The following is a 17,818-nucleotide window of genomic DNA, read 5'->3' as shown; positions in this document are numbered from 1 at the left end:
ATCAGAGGCGACCTTTTTAAACATGTCATTCTGGGAAAACAGAATAATGCATTTTAAACTGTGAACAATGAACACACAAAAATGTGAAACCCATGAAAATATGAGAATATCCATTTGAAAGATACTGACCCTTTAAACACATTTTACAGGGTCCAATGAGGCTGTGATCTATTAACACTGAACAAATTCACACTCAACTATTTTTCATGTCTTTTAAAGCTCCTGTGGGGAGTTTTTCGCTGGTTATCAAACAGACTGAAATTAATTCTGATGACTCTCTATGACCTACAAAAGCAAACCAGACCATCAGCGACAAGATTGATTATTTCTATACAGTTATTTTTAATGCCTGAAACCGCTGGTAGGTGTCAGATGAAGCGGTTAACTGCACGCTGCCTTTGTTTACATTTTCAAGTGCAAAAAATTAAAGTGAGTGATACATATGACTGTTACAGAAATCAGGATGAGATTTTTTGTTTAAAACCACCATTTAAACATGTACAGGACAAAATCAGCAAAGAGATAAGAGGTACGGCTTTGTCCACAGGGGGCGCCAAAATCAACACAAACCCAAAGTTCCTCACAGGAGCTTTAATTACAGAAGTATCAAACACCATATATTATTCCAGCCATGATGACTGAGATGTTCTGTCGTTCTGTCTGTAGGGGGCGTCAGGTGAGAGGGGCCCTCCTGGATCAGCTGGAGCCATCGGACAGCCTGGTCGCGCCGGATCACTCGGAGGTCCCGGACCAATGGGAGAGAAGGGCGAGCCTGTAATTATACTCTGCTTTACTCTGTGTTACTATGTGGTTCTTTTGATATACTTTTAGATCTGTTGTTTTTCTGTATGAAGCTTGTATGACAGAACTACATGTGTTTGATGTGTTTGTGTCCCAGGGAGAGAAGGGTCCGATTGGCCCAGCGGGTCAGGATGGAGATAATGGACCTGTTGGGTTGCCTGGTGCCACGGGCCCTGCAGGACCGCCTGGAGACGACGGGGATAAGGTAAACTGTCTGTCTCTGTGACTCTGAGAAGGAAAGAGAGATCGAGTGTGTGGTGGTACTGTGGTGGTAACTTGTGTCTTCTCTGTGTGTGTTTGTCAACAGGGAGAGCAGGGAGAATCCGGGCAGAAGGGCAGCAAAGGAGACAAAGGGGAATCAGTGAGTCTGGAGCTCGACATGGACTGACCTACATAACCAGAGTAGATCTGATCATGTCTGACTGTCTCTCTCTCTCTCTCTCTCTCTCTCTCTCCACAGGGTCCTCCAGGTCCCACTGGCACACAAGGGGTAGTTGGTCAGCCGGGACTTCCAGTGAGTCTGCTCTTCTCTTTCAATTCTGTTCATCTTTGGTCAGTGGCTTAAAACTTCAAGACCTCACATCACACACAGTCTGTTGAGAAACCTAATTAGACGCTGCTTTTCACTCACTCTTGTTTAATTGGATCAGGAGGATTACAGGACTCATCATTTATTGATCGATCGAGTAATAAAACATTTTTTGGGGGGAAACTTTGCTGTTTGCTTTCTTATCAAGAGTTAGAAAAGTTGGTCAATATCTCTTTTATGTTGGTCTGTTAAATATGGTGCTACAGTTTGGAGACAGTTAGCTTAGCTTAGCATGAACCAGCTACTGGAGAACCCGCATAAATAATGTGTAAACAATGTAATGTGTGGTTTTAGGGGGCATTTCTCACAATGAAGTAGTTCTAAAACCTGTAAACTTAAAGTGATAATCTCGAAGATTTCATTTTAATGAATGACTGTTAAGTCACTTTCTATCGCCGGATGAGGTAACACATTGGTGACTGAGCCTATGGCCCGCTGATGAAAGCCTTTGCATTTGCAGTATTACAGACTGGGTGTCTGTGGCGCCCAGTTAGTGACGCGTTTTCCATCAGCCAGCAGTGGTTGGTCTGCCAGAGAGGGTAGGCGGAACTAAGCGGCTGCTTTTCGGTCTCTGCAAGTGTTGCAAGTAAACAGTAATCTACTTTGGCTGAACAAACAAAGAAAAGATGGATGACTACAGATACAACTTCAACAATAAGTGAAAATCCAAAGAAAAAGAAACAAACTCGACGCTCAGATGAAGCAAACAGTCTAAAAAGGAAAGCGACCGTCAGCGAGGAAAACGAGCCAACCGTGGACGTCACACATGCAACACTGTCTGGATATCTGGGAAGTGTGCTCCCGCAATAACCGTTTATCGCCATAGGTGCTGCCAAAGAGAACGAGATCTTCGAGATTACAACTTTAAGGAGGTTACTACCACCAGCAAAGACATAGGTCCCCATACAACCTCCTGTAGAACCACAGCTTGTTGTTGTTACATTTAGGTTTTTGTACAGATTTGAGAGAGTATATTGTGATTATTAGTTAGCTTCTCTTAGGTTCAGTTAGTCACCGGTGGACAGAGCCAAGCTAGCTGCTCCCCTGTTTTAATTCTCTGTGCTTAGCTAAGCGAACCAGCTGCCTGTAGCTTCTTTTATACCTTGCAGACCTGAGAGCGGAAATAATCTCTCTCTCTAATCTTGCAAACTAATTTCCCGAATTACTAAACTCAAGCGAAGAGTAAGCTGAACCAAAAAGCCCGACCTTTAAAAAACACAAATTTAACAAACCAGCCTTTCTGCCAACATCACCATCATGTTGATACTCACACTAACTCCACGCTCCCCTCTGTGTACCAGGGTGTCGATGGAGTGGGTGGACCTCGGGGCCAGCAGGGCATGTACGGCCCGAAAGGAGATGAAGGACTCCGCGGCTTCAAAGGATCCAAAGGACCAATCGGATTACAGGTGAGATTTGTAGAGCAGTCGGGGTCCTCGGGGATCAGATGCCCTCTGAATCGATGAGGTGAACTTTGAGTTCAATCCTCTTCTCATCCTGTGTCCTATTTTACACAGGGCATGCCCGGCCTACCAGGAGAGAAGGGTGAGAGTGGACACGTGGGACTAATGGTGAGCTTGTATCCTGTGTAAATGGCATTTTTTCTTCCTTAAACACAAATGAATGAAGTGATACTAATTCTTCCTCTCTCTGTTTTAGGGTCCCCCTGGTCAACATGGCCCTAATGGTCCTCAAGGACCTATTGGGGGACAGGTAAGTCTCACAGTTACGTGTATGCATCCTCAGTTAATCGAGCGCTTGATTCAAATTCTGTTAAAATGTGGTGATCTCCTCCGTGTTGTGTAGGGTCCCAACGGTCGACCTGGGATGATCGGACAGCCAGGTGGTGTTGGAGAGAAGGTACAGAAATAATATTAACAGTTTTCATACATATTAAGTTTCTATATTCCTCCACAAACAAACAGTCTCTTCTGAAAGTTCTTACTTATAGTTTCTGTCTCTCTCAGGGGGAGGATGGTGAGGCAGGCGACCCAGGTTCAGTCGGTGTTCCAGGAAGGCTGGTGAGTTCATTTGCTTTCTTCGCGGGGCACATTTGGACTTCAAAGCGAGAGATCAAAGAATATGCTTCCACCATCTTCGGTTTTTTAAGCTTCGCTTACCCTTCTTCTGTGGCCCAGTTTTTTTTTTTCTAATCGCTCCCTCTGCTTCTTTGCTCTTTTAGGGAGGAAAAGGAGACCAGGGGGAGAAGGGAGATACCGGCCCCTCAGGAGCAGCTGGTCCTCCAGGAGCCCGGGGCACGACGGGAGAGGACGGAGCCAAAGGCAACGCTGTGAGGAAACCAAAAACCACTCGTCACTACTGTTAGAAACTCTACCATAAACACTGCCCGAGCAAGGCAAAAATCCCGTTTAACCATGAAACAGATTTTTTTTAGTCTTCTTTTAACGTAAAAGAAAATACATTGCCAAAGAAATGCATAAATTGTGGGAAAACAGCTTTAAAAAGTTTTCAGAAACCAGAAAACTGAGGAAAACTCCAGTAAATGCTCTCTGGCCTGGGTAGTTTGTAGCTCCTGCTACACTTCCCACGACAGAGAGCCTGTACAAAAACAGCTAAAGGAAGCTAGTTACAGATAGATTCTGCTAGCCTCGGCTAAAGCTGGTTTTACCTTTCTGTTATCTTCAAAAGAAGAAATATCTGTTTTATAAGGGGCGACGGTTCAGCTCAGTCGGTATAGCAGCAAACCGATGTACAGAGACACAGTCCTCAAAGCATCGACCCGGTGCTAGACTGCAACTCGAGGCCCTTTGATGCACGTCACCTCCCATTCTCTCTTCCCCGTTTCATGTCTATCTCATGCTGCCCTATCTAACAATCAAATTGCCAAAAGAAAAATTATTATAAAAGTTATTAATAAATGTTTATAACTGTAGACAAACACCTTGCAAATCAGAAAGTGAAGGCATTACGACAGGGCGGCTGCGGCTCAGTGGTAGAATTGGTTGTCTCTCAATCGGAAGGTTGGGGGATCGAAGTGTCCTTTGGCAGGACACTAAACCCCAAATGGCTCCCAGTGGCATAGCCATCGGGTATGAATGAATAGGCATTGATCCTGATTGGAAATTGGCACTGTGTGTGAATGTGTGAATGGGTTAATGTGACATGAAGTGTAAAAGCAGCTTTTAGTGCTACAAAAGCGCTTTATAATTACAGTCCATTTACCATCTACAATCTATCTGTCCGTCACACAGTTAGTCTAAATGGGATCTACGAGTGATCTCCCCGGATTCATATGATCGTTGCCGTGGATACGGGTAAAATGGTAAAAATGGGCTGTACTTATATAACGCTTTACTAGTCTTCCAACCACTCGAAGCTGCTTTTACACTACATGTCACATTCACCCATTCACACACGCTTATGGCAATGACGTATGTGCCAATTTCAAATCAGGATCTATGCATTCATAGAGCCATTTGGGATTCAGTGTCTTGCCCAAGGACACTTCCACATGTGACTGTAGTAGTCAGGGATCGAACCCCAAACCTTTCGACTGAGAGATGACCGACTCAACCACTTAGCCACATCCACCCCAACGGCCTTCACGGAGAGTGGGCGATGCTTAATGTGGCCCAGGACACATGTGCGTACACACTGCCCAGACGTATGTGGACAAATACCTGTAATTAAGGCTGTCCACTTGTGATCCGATCATAAAAACCACACGTTGCTACCAAAGGTGAACAGGGCGTTTAAACTTCACTGATTCTGTAGCTGCATACACATTTAAAACCTACTGCTCTCTGCTGTACAGTATACTGCACTTTTAGATCAAACTCTGCCTCTCTGTCTCCACAGGGTCCTATCGGTCTCACTGGGGATCTTGGACAGCAGGGAGAAGCCGGACCAAATGTAAGTGCCTGCTTTTTATATTCATCTTCCACTTTTTCCCTTCATCTTCAATTCAAATTCAATATTCAGAATTAGGGAATTATCATGTCCCACTGCCAGAGAGAAGACAGACCAAAAAGATAGTTCTTTGATAAAACACATATTTCTTGCCTTTAAGGATTTAACTGCAACATTTTATCTTAGACTTGCAAAGCATTTAACAGAAGGCTAAGCGGTGTAGGATAACTACACTACAAGAAAACACTGTTAAAATTCTTAAGGAGTAATGGTTGGAGAAGACACATTGTAAGCAGACCTTTGAAATCAATACACAGAATCACATATGTAACATAATTTGAAGAGACGCCAACACGTGTGTGTTTAAGAGCTGATACGTGTATCTGTATGTGGTTGTATGAGCACCATGTGTGAGATAAGTTTTTACAGACTCTTCTTTAACTCCTTTAATATGTCTCATAATTGTATCAACATTATTTCATTCCTTTGTATTGAGGTTTTCTACATTAAAAGCTTTCATGTTGCCATAAAAACAACTGTCTCCTGCCCTCCTTTTCTCTGTCCTCATCAGGGTGTGGACGGTCTGGCCGGGGCTAAAGGAGACACAGGAGACCCTGGAAAATCTGTGAGTTCCTCTCTTCTACATCCTACACCATGACATATTTAATTCATAAACATGAGAGAGATGCTGTCATCATACAATGCAATGATTGGGCTTAAAGTAGTTTCTTTATGTTGCTCAGGGACCCCCAGGAGCGGCAGGGGAACCTGGACCATCTGGACCTCCTGGGAGAAGGGTGTGTGTGTTTTTGTGTTCATGTATCACGGCCTATAATCAAACCATCCTTAATGTTTATTTCCTGTTTGATTTATTACATTTTAAATCCTCTTTCCTTGTTAGAATGAGGTCAAGGCATTTTGTTTGTGTGTTTGTTCTGTATGACACAATCAGGTGAACATGTTGTAAAATGCTGTTCTACAGGGCCACTTGGGAAAACCAGGCAAGGAAGGAAAGGCTGGCCTGAAAGGAACGAAGGTGAGAGATAGAAACAAGCCTTTGAATAGTAACAACCGGATGCTTACAGCCTCTGAAGGTCGTCTACTTCTCCGTCTGTTTCAGGGTGCTCCCGGTTTCGAGGGTCCCATAGGGAAGACGGGACCTGTTGGTCCTCAGGGACATCCGGGAAAGCCTGGACTTCAAGGTTTAAGAGGGATCCCCGGGCCTGCAGTAAGTCACACAGTGAAGAATTAATATGTTGACATAGAGCATTACTGCCTTAAGCAGAGATGCATCCATACATTTTATTTACCCTAAAATTTGGTGTATAAGACACAATTTTAATACATTTTCACATAAAATGCAGAGTGTATGTTATTGTGCGACGGTGACGATGGCGCTATAATCGAGCTGAAGTTGTCGGTTGTTAAGTGGTGACGTCACACCTCTGCATTAAACTGTTTGTGGATCCAAGACGCTGCAATGTCTCCTATTTACAATATACCGCAGCGCTGTATTCCTCGCTGTCTTAAGGAAAACTAGCTTGATTGTCGCTAACGCTTCGTCACAGACATGCACCGTCACGGCCACCCTCACAACAATCAGCGTAACCGTAGGCTGCCAGCTACCGCTAGCTACAGCACCAGTTAGCTAGCAGGATTGCAAACTCGACATGGCGTAAACAGATTGTAGGCTGTAATTTGTGTGTTTTGAATTTGTTTTAAATGAACATGAATTTAAATAGTGTTGAAATAACTTTATTTTTATATATATATTTATACACGTTTTTATTAATAAATAGCTATAGAAAATCTTTCTCCCTCTGGGATACCCCCAAAAACTGACTGCGCCTTATATTCCAGACTTTACGGTACTCTGTTTTCTCTTGACAGAGTGAATTTCTTGAGATAACGAGATAAATAAGTCGAGATCTCAATATATAACGGGAAAGTAGTCATTAACACAGGAAAACGGAAAAATAAAATGTTTGAATGCATGTCCGCTTCGGGCTTCCGTACATGACAAAGATGGAGGTTTGATCATTTCTGTCCGTGTGTCTTCCTCTCAGGGAGAGCAGGGTTTGAATGGACCACCCGGCCAGTCAGGACCCCCGGGTCCCATGGTAAGACGACAAATCAAATGAAGAGCATAACAGAGAAAAAAGAATAGAAAAAAAAATATTATATAGCATTAAAAATTAAAGGTTTTGTTGACAGTTTATATACTTATATACAAAACACATCTTCCTCTCAGGGTCCACCAGGTTTACCAGGACTGAAAGGAGACCACGGCAAGAAGGGAGACAAAGTGAGTTCATACTGGTCACACAAATCACTTGACTTCACATAGACCATGAGCTCATTTGTGACGTCTCTTCAGGGTCACGGGGGTCTAATAGGTCTGATAGGGCCACCAGGAGACATCGGAGAGAAAGGCGACAGAGGACTGCCAGGAAACCAGGGACTACCGGGTCCAAAAGGAGAAGAGGTGCTGAAAATACACACACAAACACAAACATACACACAAGCCGGATTTCCTAGCAGGCAGTTGGTTTATACTCATGGTTCAGTATGTTTTTGGAGGGGAGGAAACACACCAAATAGAGTTGTTTTCTTTAGATAATATTGTAATGAAAATAACTGGTTTACAGGCTGTATTCTTAGTGTGAAAACAAACCGTACATTTGCATTTGGTCAGTTACAAAGCTATACAAGTAATGGATGTGTAGTGCTGAAATTCATTTACACTCTAGAATGTTGATAGGTCGGAATTCAAGTCATGAAAGCTAGTTTGCATGTTTTATATAGTTTGAATCCCTAAGATGTCTTTGTGATATTTTATTATGAAACCTTTGCAAAGGGGTCAGCAAAGCATCAATGTTCATAGTGCACATTATACCTTTGAGAAACTCCCCCGCACAGAGATTAACAGCTATAAATCTTAACAGCCATATGATTTATAGTTACATCTACTCCCTTCCACAGAGCACTCTGCTCAGGGCCAGGTCGCTGACTCCCTGGGATAGGGAAAACAAGTCGAGTTCCTAAATCACTAGACACTAAATCACTAGGTAGCATGTAACATGAACATATGTACACAACATTAGAGTAACCTGAACTGATTATATAATGATGAACAGGTTTAGATCTCAGATCTTATGTAACCAGGAAGTCCCTCGAGGGTGAAATCTCAATGTCAAAGGACTCGGCATCTCAATAGAAACAGCAGTTACAGTTAAAACACAGACACAAGACAACAGAGAACACAGACACCAAGCAGCCAAGGAAAATACTTAACATACTTAAGCCCTAAAATGCTATTGTATTTCTTAGTTTCATGGGGTTTTAACAGTACCATAATATTTTCCAAGGGGACTAGATCATTTCGATGTAGAATGTTCTGATAATCAATCAAAGTCGAAGGAGTAAAGAAGCTCAGGGCAAACCCCTGGAACCTGCTGAGGAAGCCACCTGCTGCAACATACCTGAAAACTGCTAAAGGCCTTTGTCAGGAGATTACATAAGTTTGAGGGCCTTTTACATATAGCATGACGTCGTACCAAAAATGTACAAATTAAGCTGTCTACAAAGATTTAGTGATTGACAGACCTTCTCATACCTTTTAAGGTGAAACTACATTTATTTACTTTGATTGAGGTTACTGAGTGTAAAAAGGATATTCATTAAGAATGGATTGCGGCCGCTGATAGCACCCACTATCTGCTCCGTCTCAAGGTCTGATTAACAAAGGAAACAGCACTGATAATATTCAAGCGCAAACGTTTTGCAGTGGTGATTGTGGAGAGAAGCTGTCTGCACCTCCACTCTCTGCTGCGCGCTGCTGCACTTTCATGCATTAACTGAGCTGCACACTGACGGATCTCAGCTCCATCCACAGATCAGTGATGAGCAGGGAGAGGAGGGGGTAGCTCTTTTAATTGAAAAGTCCAGACTCGACAGGTGTTTACTAGTTTCACTGTCAGTAACGCAGCTTAATTCCTTGAGCAAGCCCTCAACAGCTCGCCCAGATCCCAGTCATGTGTAACCGTCTCCACACATGTGGACAGAGTGTGCCCGTGTACCGGGGTTGAGCCTCGCACAGCCCCAATTGATTGGTTTCCCAATTATAATAATAATTACAATATATTATTAACGTAATGTATTTACAGACAAATACATTTTTTCATCACAGAAAAGGTGGAATAGTCGTCATGATCAGTGGAAACTCAGAGCGTGACAGCCCTTGTAATACCCCAGACGGTAATATTTTCACTCTAACTGCGCGGTGCTGTTAGCGCTGGTGTTTGTGAATTAGGTGCTTTTTGCCACGAGGCTCATTTACATAGAAATTTGCCCCACATGTTTGCATAATGACTCTTTAAATACACGCAAACAGCACCGGAGCACAGAGACGCTGTTTGCTCTGCAGCGCACTTTGGGGTGCATTTATCCTTTCCTTGTGCTTTGAGAATGAGGCGGAACTCTTTCTGAATCATTTGCACAGGGTAAGCCGGCACAAAAGCCACGCAATCCTTACGTGAATTAGGCCCTTAGTTTGTACTTAACTTGCAATACAAAACCTTTGTTTGTGTTCTTGCGCAAATTTTAGATTGTTCAGGTCAACAAAAGAAGCTCATCAGTTTGACAGGTGGTCAGGTGTTCTGCTTATGCTGGATGCTGGTAGTAACAAAGAACAAGGGGGTCATTAAAAGCCCATGCTAGACTTTTTTAAGGGCAGGTTAATCTGTCTTTAAAGGATCAGCTGATATTTTATATTTTTTCTAATAGTCATCACATTCCCTGAAAAGAAGGAAAAAACAGCAATGAATTTTTACCATGAACCACTATCTACTTTTTCTCTATATGTGACGGTTGGTTTCCTCTCTCATGTTTAATTTCAGGGTCTAATCGGTCCACAAGGTCCTAACGGTCCCCCCGGCACAACGGGTCTGTCTGTGAGTACACAAGATAATCTTCAAAGTTTATTTATATCAAAATACATTTATCATCACTGTTAGCATCGGGTTTACAGGGACATTAATCTAACTTTATCTCTTTACCTCTCTCAGGGTGCAATCGGTCAAAAGGGCTCTAAGGGAAACCAGGTAACTGTGGTGCTCGTTGTTTTATTATATAGGTCAGTGTTATCACTTCTGAGCCTCGTACATCTCTACAACCTCAAATTTATCCCTTTTTTCTGCTTCTATTTAGGGTCCAATTGGTCCCAGAGGAGACATTGGGCCTGCCGGACCTCCAGGACCTCCAGTGAGTTATACACGCAGACATTTAGTTCATCCAAATACCCTGCAACACTCAAAAAAACTGAATCCACCTGCTTATCCTCTCTCCTGTCTACCTGTTTCTTCCTCTCCTCAGGGATCACCAGCCATCGGGATGTCCCCTCTGCCAGAGCGAGGTCGTAGAAGAAGAACCAACTCCTTGGTGGATGGTGCTGCACTTGAAGAGGAGGAGCAGGAAGAGGAGGCGATAGACGGAGGAGAGGAGGAGTGGATGCAGGGGGACCAGGCGGGGCAGGACGGGTTGATGAAGGACAAGGTGGGACAAGGCATGGAGGAAGTGTTCGCGTCTCTGTCCTCTATGAAAGTGGAGGTGGAGGGTCTGCGTAACCCACTGGGGACGTACCACAGCCCCGCCCGCACCTGCAAGGAGCTCTGGCTCCTCCACCCAGAACTCCCCAACGGTACTTTATCAGTTTGTGTCTGGTTGTTTGTGTAGACTAATTTGGCCTTTCTTCTGTCTGTCTGTGTGATTATTCTGTTTTAGTGTTTCTGTTCTTCAGGTGTTTGCCCTTTTTCTCTATTACAGGTGAGTACTGGATAGATCCAAACCAGGGTTGTCATAGAGACTCCTTCAAGGTGTTTTGTAACTTCACTGCACAGGGAGAGACGTGTCTACAACCTGACAAGAAGTTCCAGTCGGTTAGTTTTCATGCAGAAAAACACACACAGAAACACACACCTCAAAGCTAACAGGAGCTAAATGAATTCTCAGAAAAACATTAAACATTATTTTAATCATCCGTGTGTTGATTTAGTGAACTTTAAACGGATTTTTGTTTGTTTGCCATCAGGTGAAGTTAGCAGCCTGGAAAGGGGAAAAGCCTGGCTCCTGGTACGGCACATTCAGGAAAGGAAAACAGGTATGGTGTGATGCTTTTGCATGCTATCTATGTGTGCTGGTGTGTGTTTTTTAAGCAGCACGTCATGGAACAGGAGGCTTTTAATCACTGCTACAAATGTGGGAAATATTTTATGTTATACAACAGTTTGTTCCGACCAAATAATCTGATTGGATGACAGGCATTCCATGAGTGGTGACATAAGCTGTGTCTGAGGATGCTGCATTCATAGCCTGTGTAGACCGTTAAAGCCGAACTGAAATGAGACAGTCTGGTCTATCCTTGCGTCACCAAACGCTGCTCCCGTTGCCTACCAACAGGTAGCTAGCGGGCTAACTAGCTAGCATAACTAACGTTGCGTAAGTTAACCAATTATTTTGAAGATAATTTGTTCAAGGGCCCTTTCGTTTTCTTAAACATGTCTAACACTGGCTATTCGATAGAGTTACAACCCAAAACTGTTACATTTTGAAGTTTATTCCTCGGCCGTTTAAAAGTCCGCCATCTTGTTTGAACTGGCGCATAATGCATCTCGGGATCCGGTGGGCCGCGAAGGATGCACCCGATGGATCCTTCGCCAGGGAGACGGAGGACGCATTTGTCGACCGCATCTGAAGGAGCCTTTAAATTAAAACAAACAGATAAATGAACATGATAAAAAACAGCTGATCTGTGATAACCTGTAGACACAGAGTGCAGGAAAATGTTTGGGTTGCTTGGCAACAAAAGAGAGATGTAGAGGGAAAAAAAATTGTTGTTGATTGTTACTGCTATTTACCGCTTGTGTAACTGTTGTGTAAAAGCAATATCACACTCGAGGTTGTGATGTACTGAATACCAGCACTGCTGTGATTATCTATTATCACAGTTATGATATTCAGTACACCATCACTCCCTCTCATGTGACATTGCTTAATTATGCTAATTAGCACTTCAGTTAGTTAGATGTAAAGAAAGACACTCAGTGTGTTTTATCCACTGAGTTTTCAAAGCAGCGTTTACAACATTTGGCAGCCGATTTTACTGAAGGTGTCTTACAATGCTGGTCAGTTTTTTATGATAACAACAAAACCATCAGGTCAAATGAAGTCTGATATTTGGCAGCAACCAGATCATATCAGTAATGAGCAGACTAGACGTGCTGGAGCTGTTACAGAAACTATAGGCAGTAGAGTTTCTTACCGTCGAACAAGCTTTAGCTAATTTCCTAATGCAGATTTCCATCTGGGTAAGGTCACACTGTCTCTTTTACAGAGCAGACAGCCTTGCTTTCTTTACTGATAAATGACAAGGGGTGCATTCATGAGGAAGGAGTGAAGTTCCAACCCTCCACAGCAGAGAGAGGAGGTTTGACCCTCAGTGGTGCGTCGTATGATGATAACCAGACAAATCTGCGAGCCCATGTTTTATTTGCTCTGGCAGATGTGTGTGATTGCCGTCCCAATAATAGACTTTTCCTTACGGCCTTATAAAGGTCAGGCCAATCACAACCATTTATATTATACGAGGCAATTTTAAGTGCCTAGAAGTGTTTTTGTATACCAAGATGGCTGCCGCTAATGTGAAATTAATCTGCTATTAAGTGGTAAGTGTTAGCTACTAAATCACGTCATGCCTAGTATCTGTGTATTATGCTGAACTAGAGGACATATGAACTGGACTTTGGAACTAGCTACGCAGCCTAGTAGAGCAGCATACTGCTATCTCACTTGTGTCTTAGCTTTTATTGTTTTAAGCATCCAGAGCTCCAGAGTCTGAATCTGTTTTCTCGCTCTTGGTTTATTGAATGTTCTTTATGAATGTGTGTCAGTGATTTTTGTGTTCTTCTCCAGTTTTCCTACTCAGGGTCTGACGGCGTTCCAGTCCACGTCGTCCAGTTGACCTTCCTGCAGCTGCTGAGCGCGACAGCTAAGCAGACCTTCACCTACCACTGCCTGAACTCTGCCGCCTGGCTGCACGTCGCCACCTACAGCCACGAACACGCACTGCGCTTCAGAGGCAGTGACGGGGAGGAGCTGACGCACGAGAACACACATTACATCAGTGCGCTGTACGACGGGTGTCAGGTGAGTGACACAAATATAAATTTAAGTGTAAACACATACTCCTATATTTGTTTTCTGATTGTGTTTCTCTGCTGCAGACGCGCTCAGGGCAAGAGAGGACAGTGTTGGAATTTGACGCTCCGCTGTCCAACACGCTTCCGATCATCGACGTTGCTGTGCCTGATTTTGGGAAGGGGAACCAGAAGTTTGGTTTCCAAGTTGGTCCGGTCTGCTTCAACGGTTAACCAAGCCGAGGGCGGGGCTTAAAACAGGAGTTATTTAATAGGAAAAAAAGAGCCATGGACACTTTTTTACATGCAGGGAGAAAATTACATTCAAGACTTACCTGGTGCCACATATTTATAAGTTGATTTACCTACAACAGTGTTTCATTGTCTAAACATTCATTCTTTATTCAGATGTTTATTCACTCCTTAATTCAGACATTCTCACAACTCTCTCAAACTTTAATAAATGTCTCACTCTCAACCATATCACAATTTTCTTTCCGTCTTTGAAGGAGTGAATCTCTCAAGTTTTCATCCTTGTCTTTTAATACAGTTATTACGGTAATCTATGCACTCAATTCTCATCTATACACAATCATACACAAGCCTGCAAACATGACCAGTGAATCATCTGCAATAATACAGAAAAGCCTAATTCAGCAGCATTCACTCACCACATTGTTCTGTGTTATCATCAAACCTCAATTTGTTGTGTATTTTTTGTCTGTTGTTGTCATTTTGTTGTTATTATTAACTGTAATGTGATGTATATTGGAGTGTAAGTCATCACGGTGCTATTATGTAGCTCCTTACAGGAGTACATTACTTTGTAAAGGGAACTGGGACAGTGCATTTTTTTATATATATTGTGAATCTGTGATTTATATTTGTTCAACATTTCAAACCAAACTGTGGTACATGATTGCCTCAAGGTCTTTCTATGCACAGTTTTGTGGGAAAGTGACTGACTAACATATTTTAATAAAAGTACATAATGTACATTTAAGTTAATGATGATGAGATGTAGTTTTATTGAATGTGTTTGTAAAGCAAAGACAACAGAGAAGAAGTCTGAGGAGCAGAGAGAAACACCTTCAGATTTTCAACCAGGTAATTCCCTTCAGTATGCGCTTTCATGTCTGCACTGTTGATATTTTTTCCCTCATGTTCACACTACACTTTTTCTTGCTATGGTGACAGGGTTCTTGATGATTTCATACAGTATAAAACATGTTTAGCATTTTCTCAAAAGAAGTAAATCAAAGAGTTGCATTACAAAGCAAGAAATGGCTGCTATAACACACTTATGAGAAGTCAGAGAACAAAGTCGGGACCAATCCTTTCCATGCTTGGTAATCGATCTATAAGATGTTTGAAGTTATTCTTGATGCAACTGTAAGCCAGTGGAGGGGATAAATTGATGCCTCTGGACAAAACTATCTCTTACCTCTTTGCTGATTTTGTCCTGTACATCCTTAAGTGATGTTTTGTAACAAACAATCGCATCCTGCTTTCTTTAACAGTTATGTGTATCACTCACTTTAAAGTTTTTGCCCTGGAAAATGTAAACAAAGGCAGCGTGCAGTTAATCACTTCGTCTGACACCTGCCCCCCGCCAGCAGTTCCAGGCATTAAAAATAACTGGAAGTAATCAATCTTGTCGCTGATGGTCTGGTTTGCTTTTGTGGGTCATATAGAGTAGGCTAATCAGAATAGATTTCCGTCTGTTTCATAACCAGCGAAAAACTCCTCACAGGAGCATTAGTTTGTCAGAATAACTCGCTGTAAGTCTGAGGGCAGAGAACTTTCTTGCCTTTGAAAATGTTTTCAACCAAAAAACACCCTGTGCTGTTTTTAAGATAACAAATTCAAGTCAAAGATTCCTGAATTTCTGACATTGAGCTTACTTTAAGTTAACATGAAGCCATATTTTCATTAAATTATAGTGTGTGTGTATGTGTGAGTAAACAGGATTAGTATTTGTCATTGTGTGGTGGTACCTCGAGCATACCACCATTCTTACTCTGCCTTCCTTGCCCTGTCTTCCCTGATTCTATGCTTTTTGTGACCCTTATCCCTCCTGCTCTTCTGTCTATTCTGACATCTGCAGTGAATCTAACATTACTGCTAAAACTTTAATGAGATGAAGCGAATGAACGCAGTTCATCCGGGAGTGTTTAGCCTCTAATTTTCCGCCATAAAATATGTATAAGAAATATGACCTGACATAAAAGTCAGTCACATCATGGTTAACTACACCCTGAGAGTACTACATGAGCTCCAACCCAACCATGTTGGGAAGGAACAGGTCGAAAACACTGGTTAATATTTTATTCCTTTTCAGCTTGTAGATAGAGGATATATGTCAGTATCCACAGAGATCATGTAAAAGCCGAGACGAAGGTAAAACAAAGACTTTTTTTGCTCTTCATTTGTTTTAAGGCACTAACGGTTGGTGGGTAACGGTTAATAACAGCAACGTCTTCAGACCTCAGTTGACCAAAAAAATGGTTAGAAGTGAGTAAACAATCTGGACAACTTTTAGATAGTAAAATATTTATGGTTTCCAAAGTTAAAATAATAATGTCCATTTTTGACGTCAACCAGCCACCGACATGAGCTAGGTCAAATGTTCATGCTAAAGATAATTAGCTAGCTAAACAAACCTAGCTAACGGCTAGCACAAGCTGTTAGCTCATTGCACAGCTTAAAGCCAAACTATAGGGTAAGGTAATATTGTCAATATTGGGAAATTATGCTAAGGTAAAAAACTCAAATTTAGACAATACTATTTAATAATTATTGTTTAATATTTATTCTTTACATGGCTTACGTACTGTATTTAAAATATGTAAAATAATCCAATTGATATTCTGTGAAGTTAGGTAGTTCTAATAATGGTTGAAGTAGCTAATACATTTTGGCTACAGAATTTTACATTAAAAAAATTATGTCATAACATCACAAAATAACTCAGCTTAAAATATGATAATAGATAAAATTATGATTGTTTAATGTTGTGGTCGGGATGCTAATGCAAAGCGAGGCTAAACAGCCTAAATGTGTATTACAGATTAGGTATCGGCGATTGTTGAAGTGTGGGCTAAATTAGACCCTAAGGCAAGTCTAAACTGTCACATTGCAGATATTAAATGTTGTCTATGTAATTTCAATACAATATTTTAATTTTGTGATGTATTACAAATGTGCTATTCAGCCTCATGGATGCACGCCGTTACCTTTTAATATTTATTTATTTATTTATTTATTTATTTAAGGTTTGATTAGGATAAGCTTCGGGTTATTGACTGAAATGTGTCAGTATTTAAAACTGTCAAATAATCCTCCTCAGATTCACAGTAAAGAAACAAGAAACTGTTTAATATTTTTGCCTTAGAATTAAATGATTATAAATATTGTCAGTTAACCAATGTGTTTATTTACAAATTTTATCACCCCTGAAAATGTTGAAATGTTACCCAGCCATATGTTTATGAAATAACATGAAACACTAACAAAATGATGCTTTATTTCTACTCTGATTCTCTAGCATCACTTTATGAGGCCAAAACCTTTGTTGTTATGTCACATGCAATCTGTCTCTCACAAATGCACCCACACATACAGTAACAAACGATAACCCACAGCTTGTGTTGACGTAACAGATTATCATCCTGTTCTCCAACTCCTCCTTCCCTATACCTCCTCTTTCACCTTCTCTAAGGCGGTTGTCTTCTCCTGTTAGCCTGAGTAGCTCTCCTCAGCATGCAGCAAACACTAACAGTCTGTGTTCTTCCACAGCCAGAGGGGATTCACTCACTCCAGCCCGGCCTCTACACCAGTCCATGACCCCGGGGCTAACTAAGGGAGGAGTACGGTGTCCAGGTGGTGCCTGTATTTGGAGTCTCTCCAAAGTGCTCTGCGGGGTCAAAACCTGGGTTTGTTTTGTTTTTTTTACTAACTGTGGTGAGCCCGACCTGGGTCAAGACTACGGGGACCTGGAGGAGAGAAGAGGATAGTGATGGGTACACCTGAAGTCCTTTGGGTGCTGCAGCTGCTGTTTACTGTCTGCTCCTGTAAGGTAAGAAAACACTGTGTCCCCACCTCCAACTCCTAATCTCTGTGTTAGAACATAGAGCGTGTAAAGCAAGCTAGAATTACTGCAGTTGTCTAACTTTACAACAAATGCCAGGGGAGAAAGTTAATGGAGACTTACTGTATTTATAATCCTGTGCTATGGGGAGATAAAGTTCTCCCTTACTGGACTTCAAAGCACATAAGAAGTTAAGTTAAAGGAAGTAATACCAGTAAAACTTTTTGTGGCTCTCTCAATTCCCATATTCAAAGCATGCATTTGTTTGCATAGGAA

General features: G+C 42.0%; 1 protein-coding gene across 1 annotated transcript in view; it reads left to right on the top strand.

Annotated features, from left to right (window-relative positions):
• Positions 1–14,413, top strand: part of LOC138595028 (collagen alpha-1(XI) chain-like) — a 49,606-nt gene extending 35,193 nt beyond the window's left edge. Inside the window, exons 41-66 of the mRNA XM_069666346.1 lie at positions 667–774; positions 899–1,006; positions 1,109–1,162; positions 1,262–1,315; positions 2,692–2,799; positions 2,908–2,961; positions 3,050–3,103; positions 3,197–3,250; positions 3,358–3,411; positions 3,573–3,680; positions 5,210–5,263; positions 5,832–5,885; positions 6,004–6,057; positions 6,243–6,296; positions 6,381–6,488; positions 7,327–7,380; positions 7,512–7,565; positions 7,638–7,745; positions 10,159–10,212; positions 10,327–10,362; positions 10,469–10,522; positions 10,634–10,958; positions 11,084–11,196; positions 11,349–11,417; positions 13,229–13,462; positions 13,540–14,413. Coding sequence (XP_069522447.1) covers positions 667–774; positions 899–1,006; positions 1,109–1,162; positions 1,262–1,315; positions 2,692–2,799; positions 2,908–2,961; positions 3,050–3,103; positions 3,197–3,250; positions 3,358–3,411; positions 3,573–3,680; positions 5,210–5,263; positions 5,832–5,885; positions 6,004–6,057; positions 6,243–6,296; positions 6,381–6,488; positions 7,327–7,380; positions 7,512–7,565; positions 7,638–7,745; positions 10,159–10,212; positions 10,327–10,362; positions 10,469–10,522; positions 10,634–10,958; positions 11,084–11,196; positions 11,349–11,417; positions 13,229–13,462; positions 13,540–13,686 — 2,328 coding nt within the window. The 3' untranslated portion in view covers positions 13,687–14,413. The remainder of the gene's footprint in view (positions 1–666; positions 775–898; positions 1,007–1,108; positions 1,163–1,261; positions 1,316–2,691; positions 2,800–2,907; positions 2,962–3,049; positions 3,104–3,196; positions 3,251–3,357; positions 3,412–3,572; positions 3,681–5,209; positions 5,264–5,831; positions 5,886–6,003; positions 6,058–6,242; positions 6,297–6,380; positions 6,489–7,326; positions 7,381–7,511; positions 7,566–7,637; positions 7,746–10,158; positions 10,213–10,326; positions 10,363–10,468; positions 10,523–10,633; positions 10,959–11,083; positions 11,197–11,348; positions 11,418–13,228; positions 13,463–13,539) is intronic.
• Positions 14,414–17,818: the final 3,405 nt, after the last annotated feature.

The sequence above is a fragment of the Semicossyphus pulcher genome, unplaced genomic scaffold, assembly GCF_022749685.1.
Source record: "Semicossyphus pulcher isolate SPU_LCO1_2020_fin unplaced genomic scaffold, fSemPul1.0.p SCAF_17, whole genome shotgun sequence".
NCBI classification, from domain to species: domain Eukaryota; kingdom Metazoa; phylum Chordata; class Actinopteri; order Labriformes; family Labridae; genus Semicossyphus; species Semicossyphus pulcher.
This window is presented reverse-complemented; position numbering and strand designations above follow the sequence as displayed.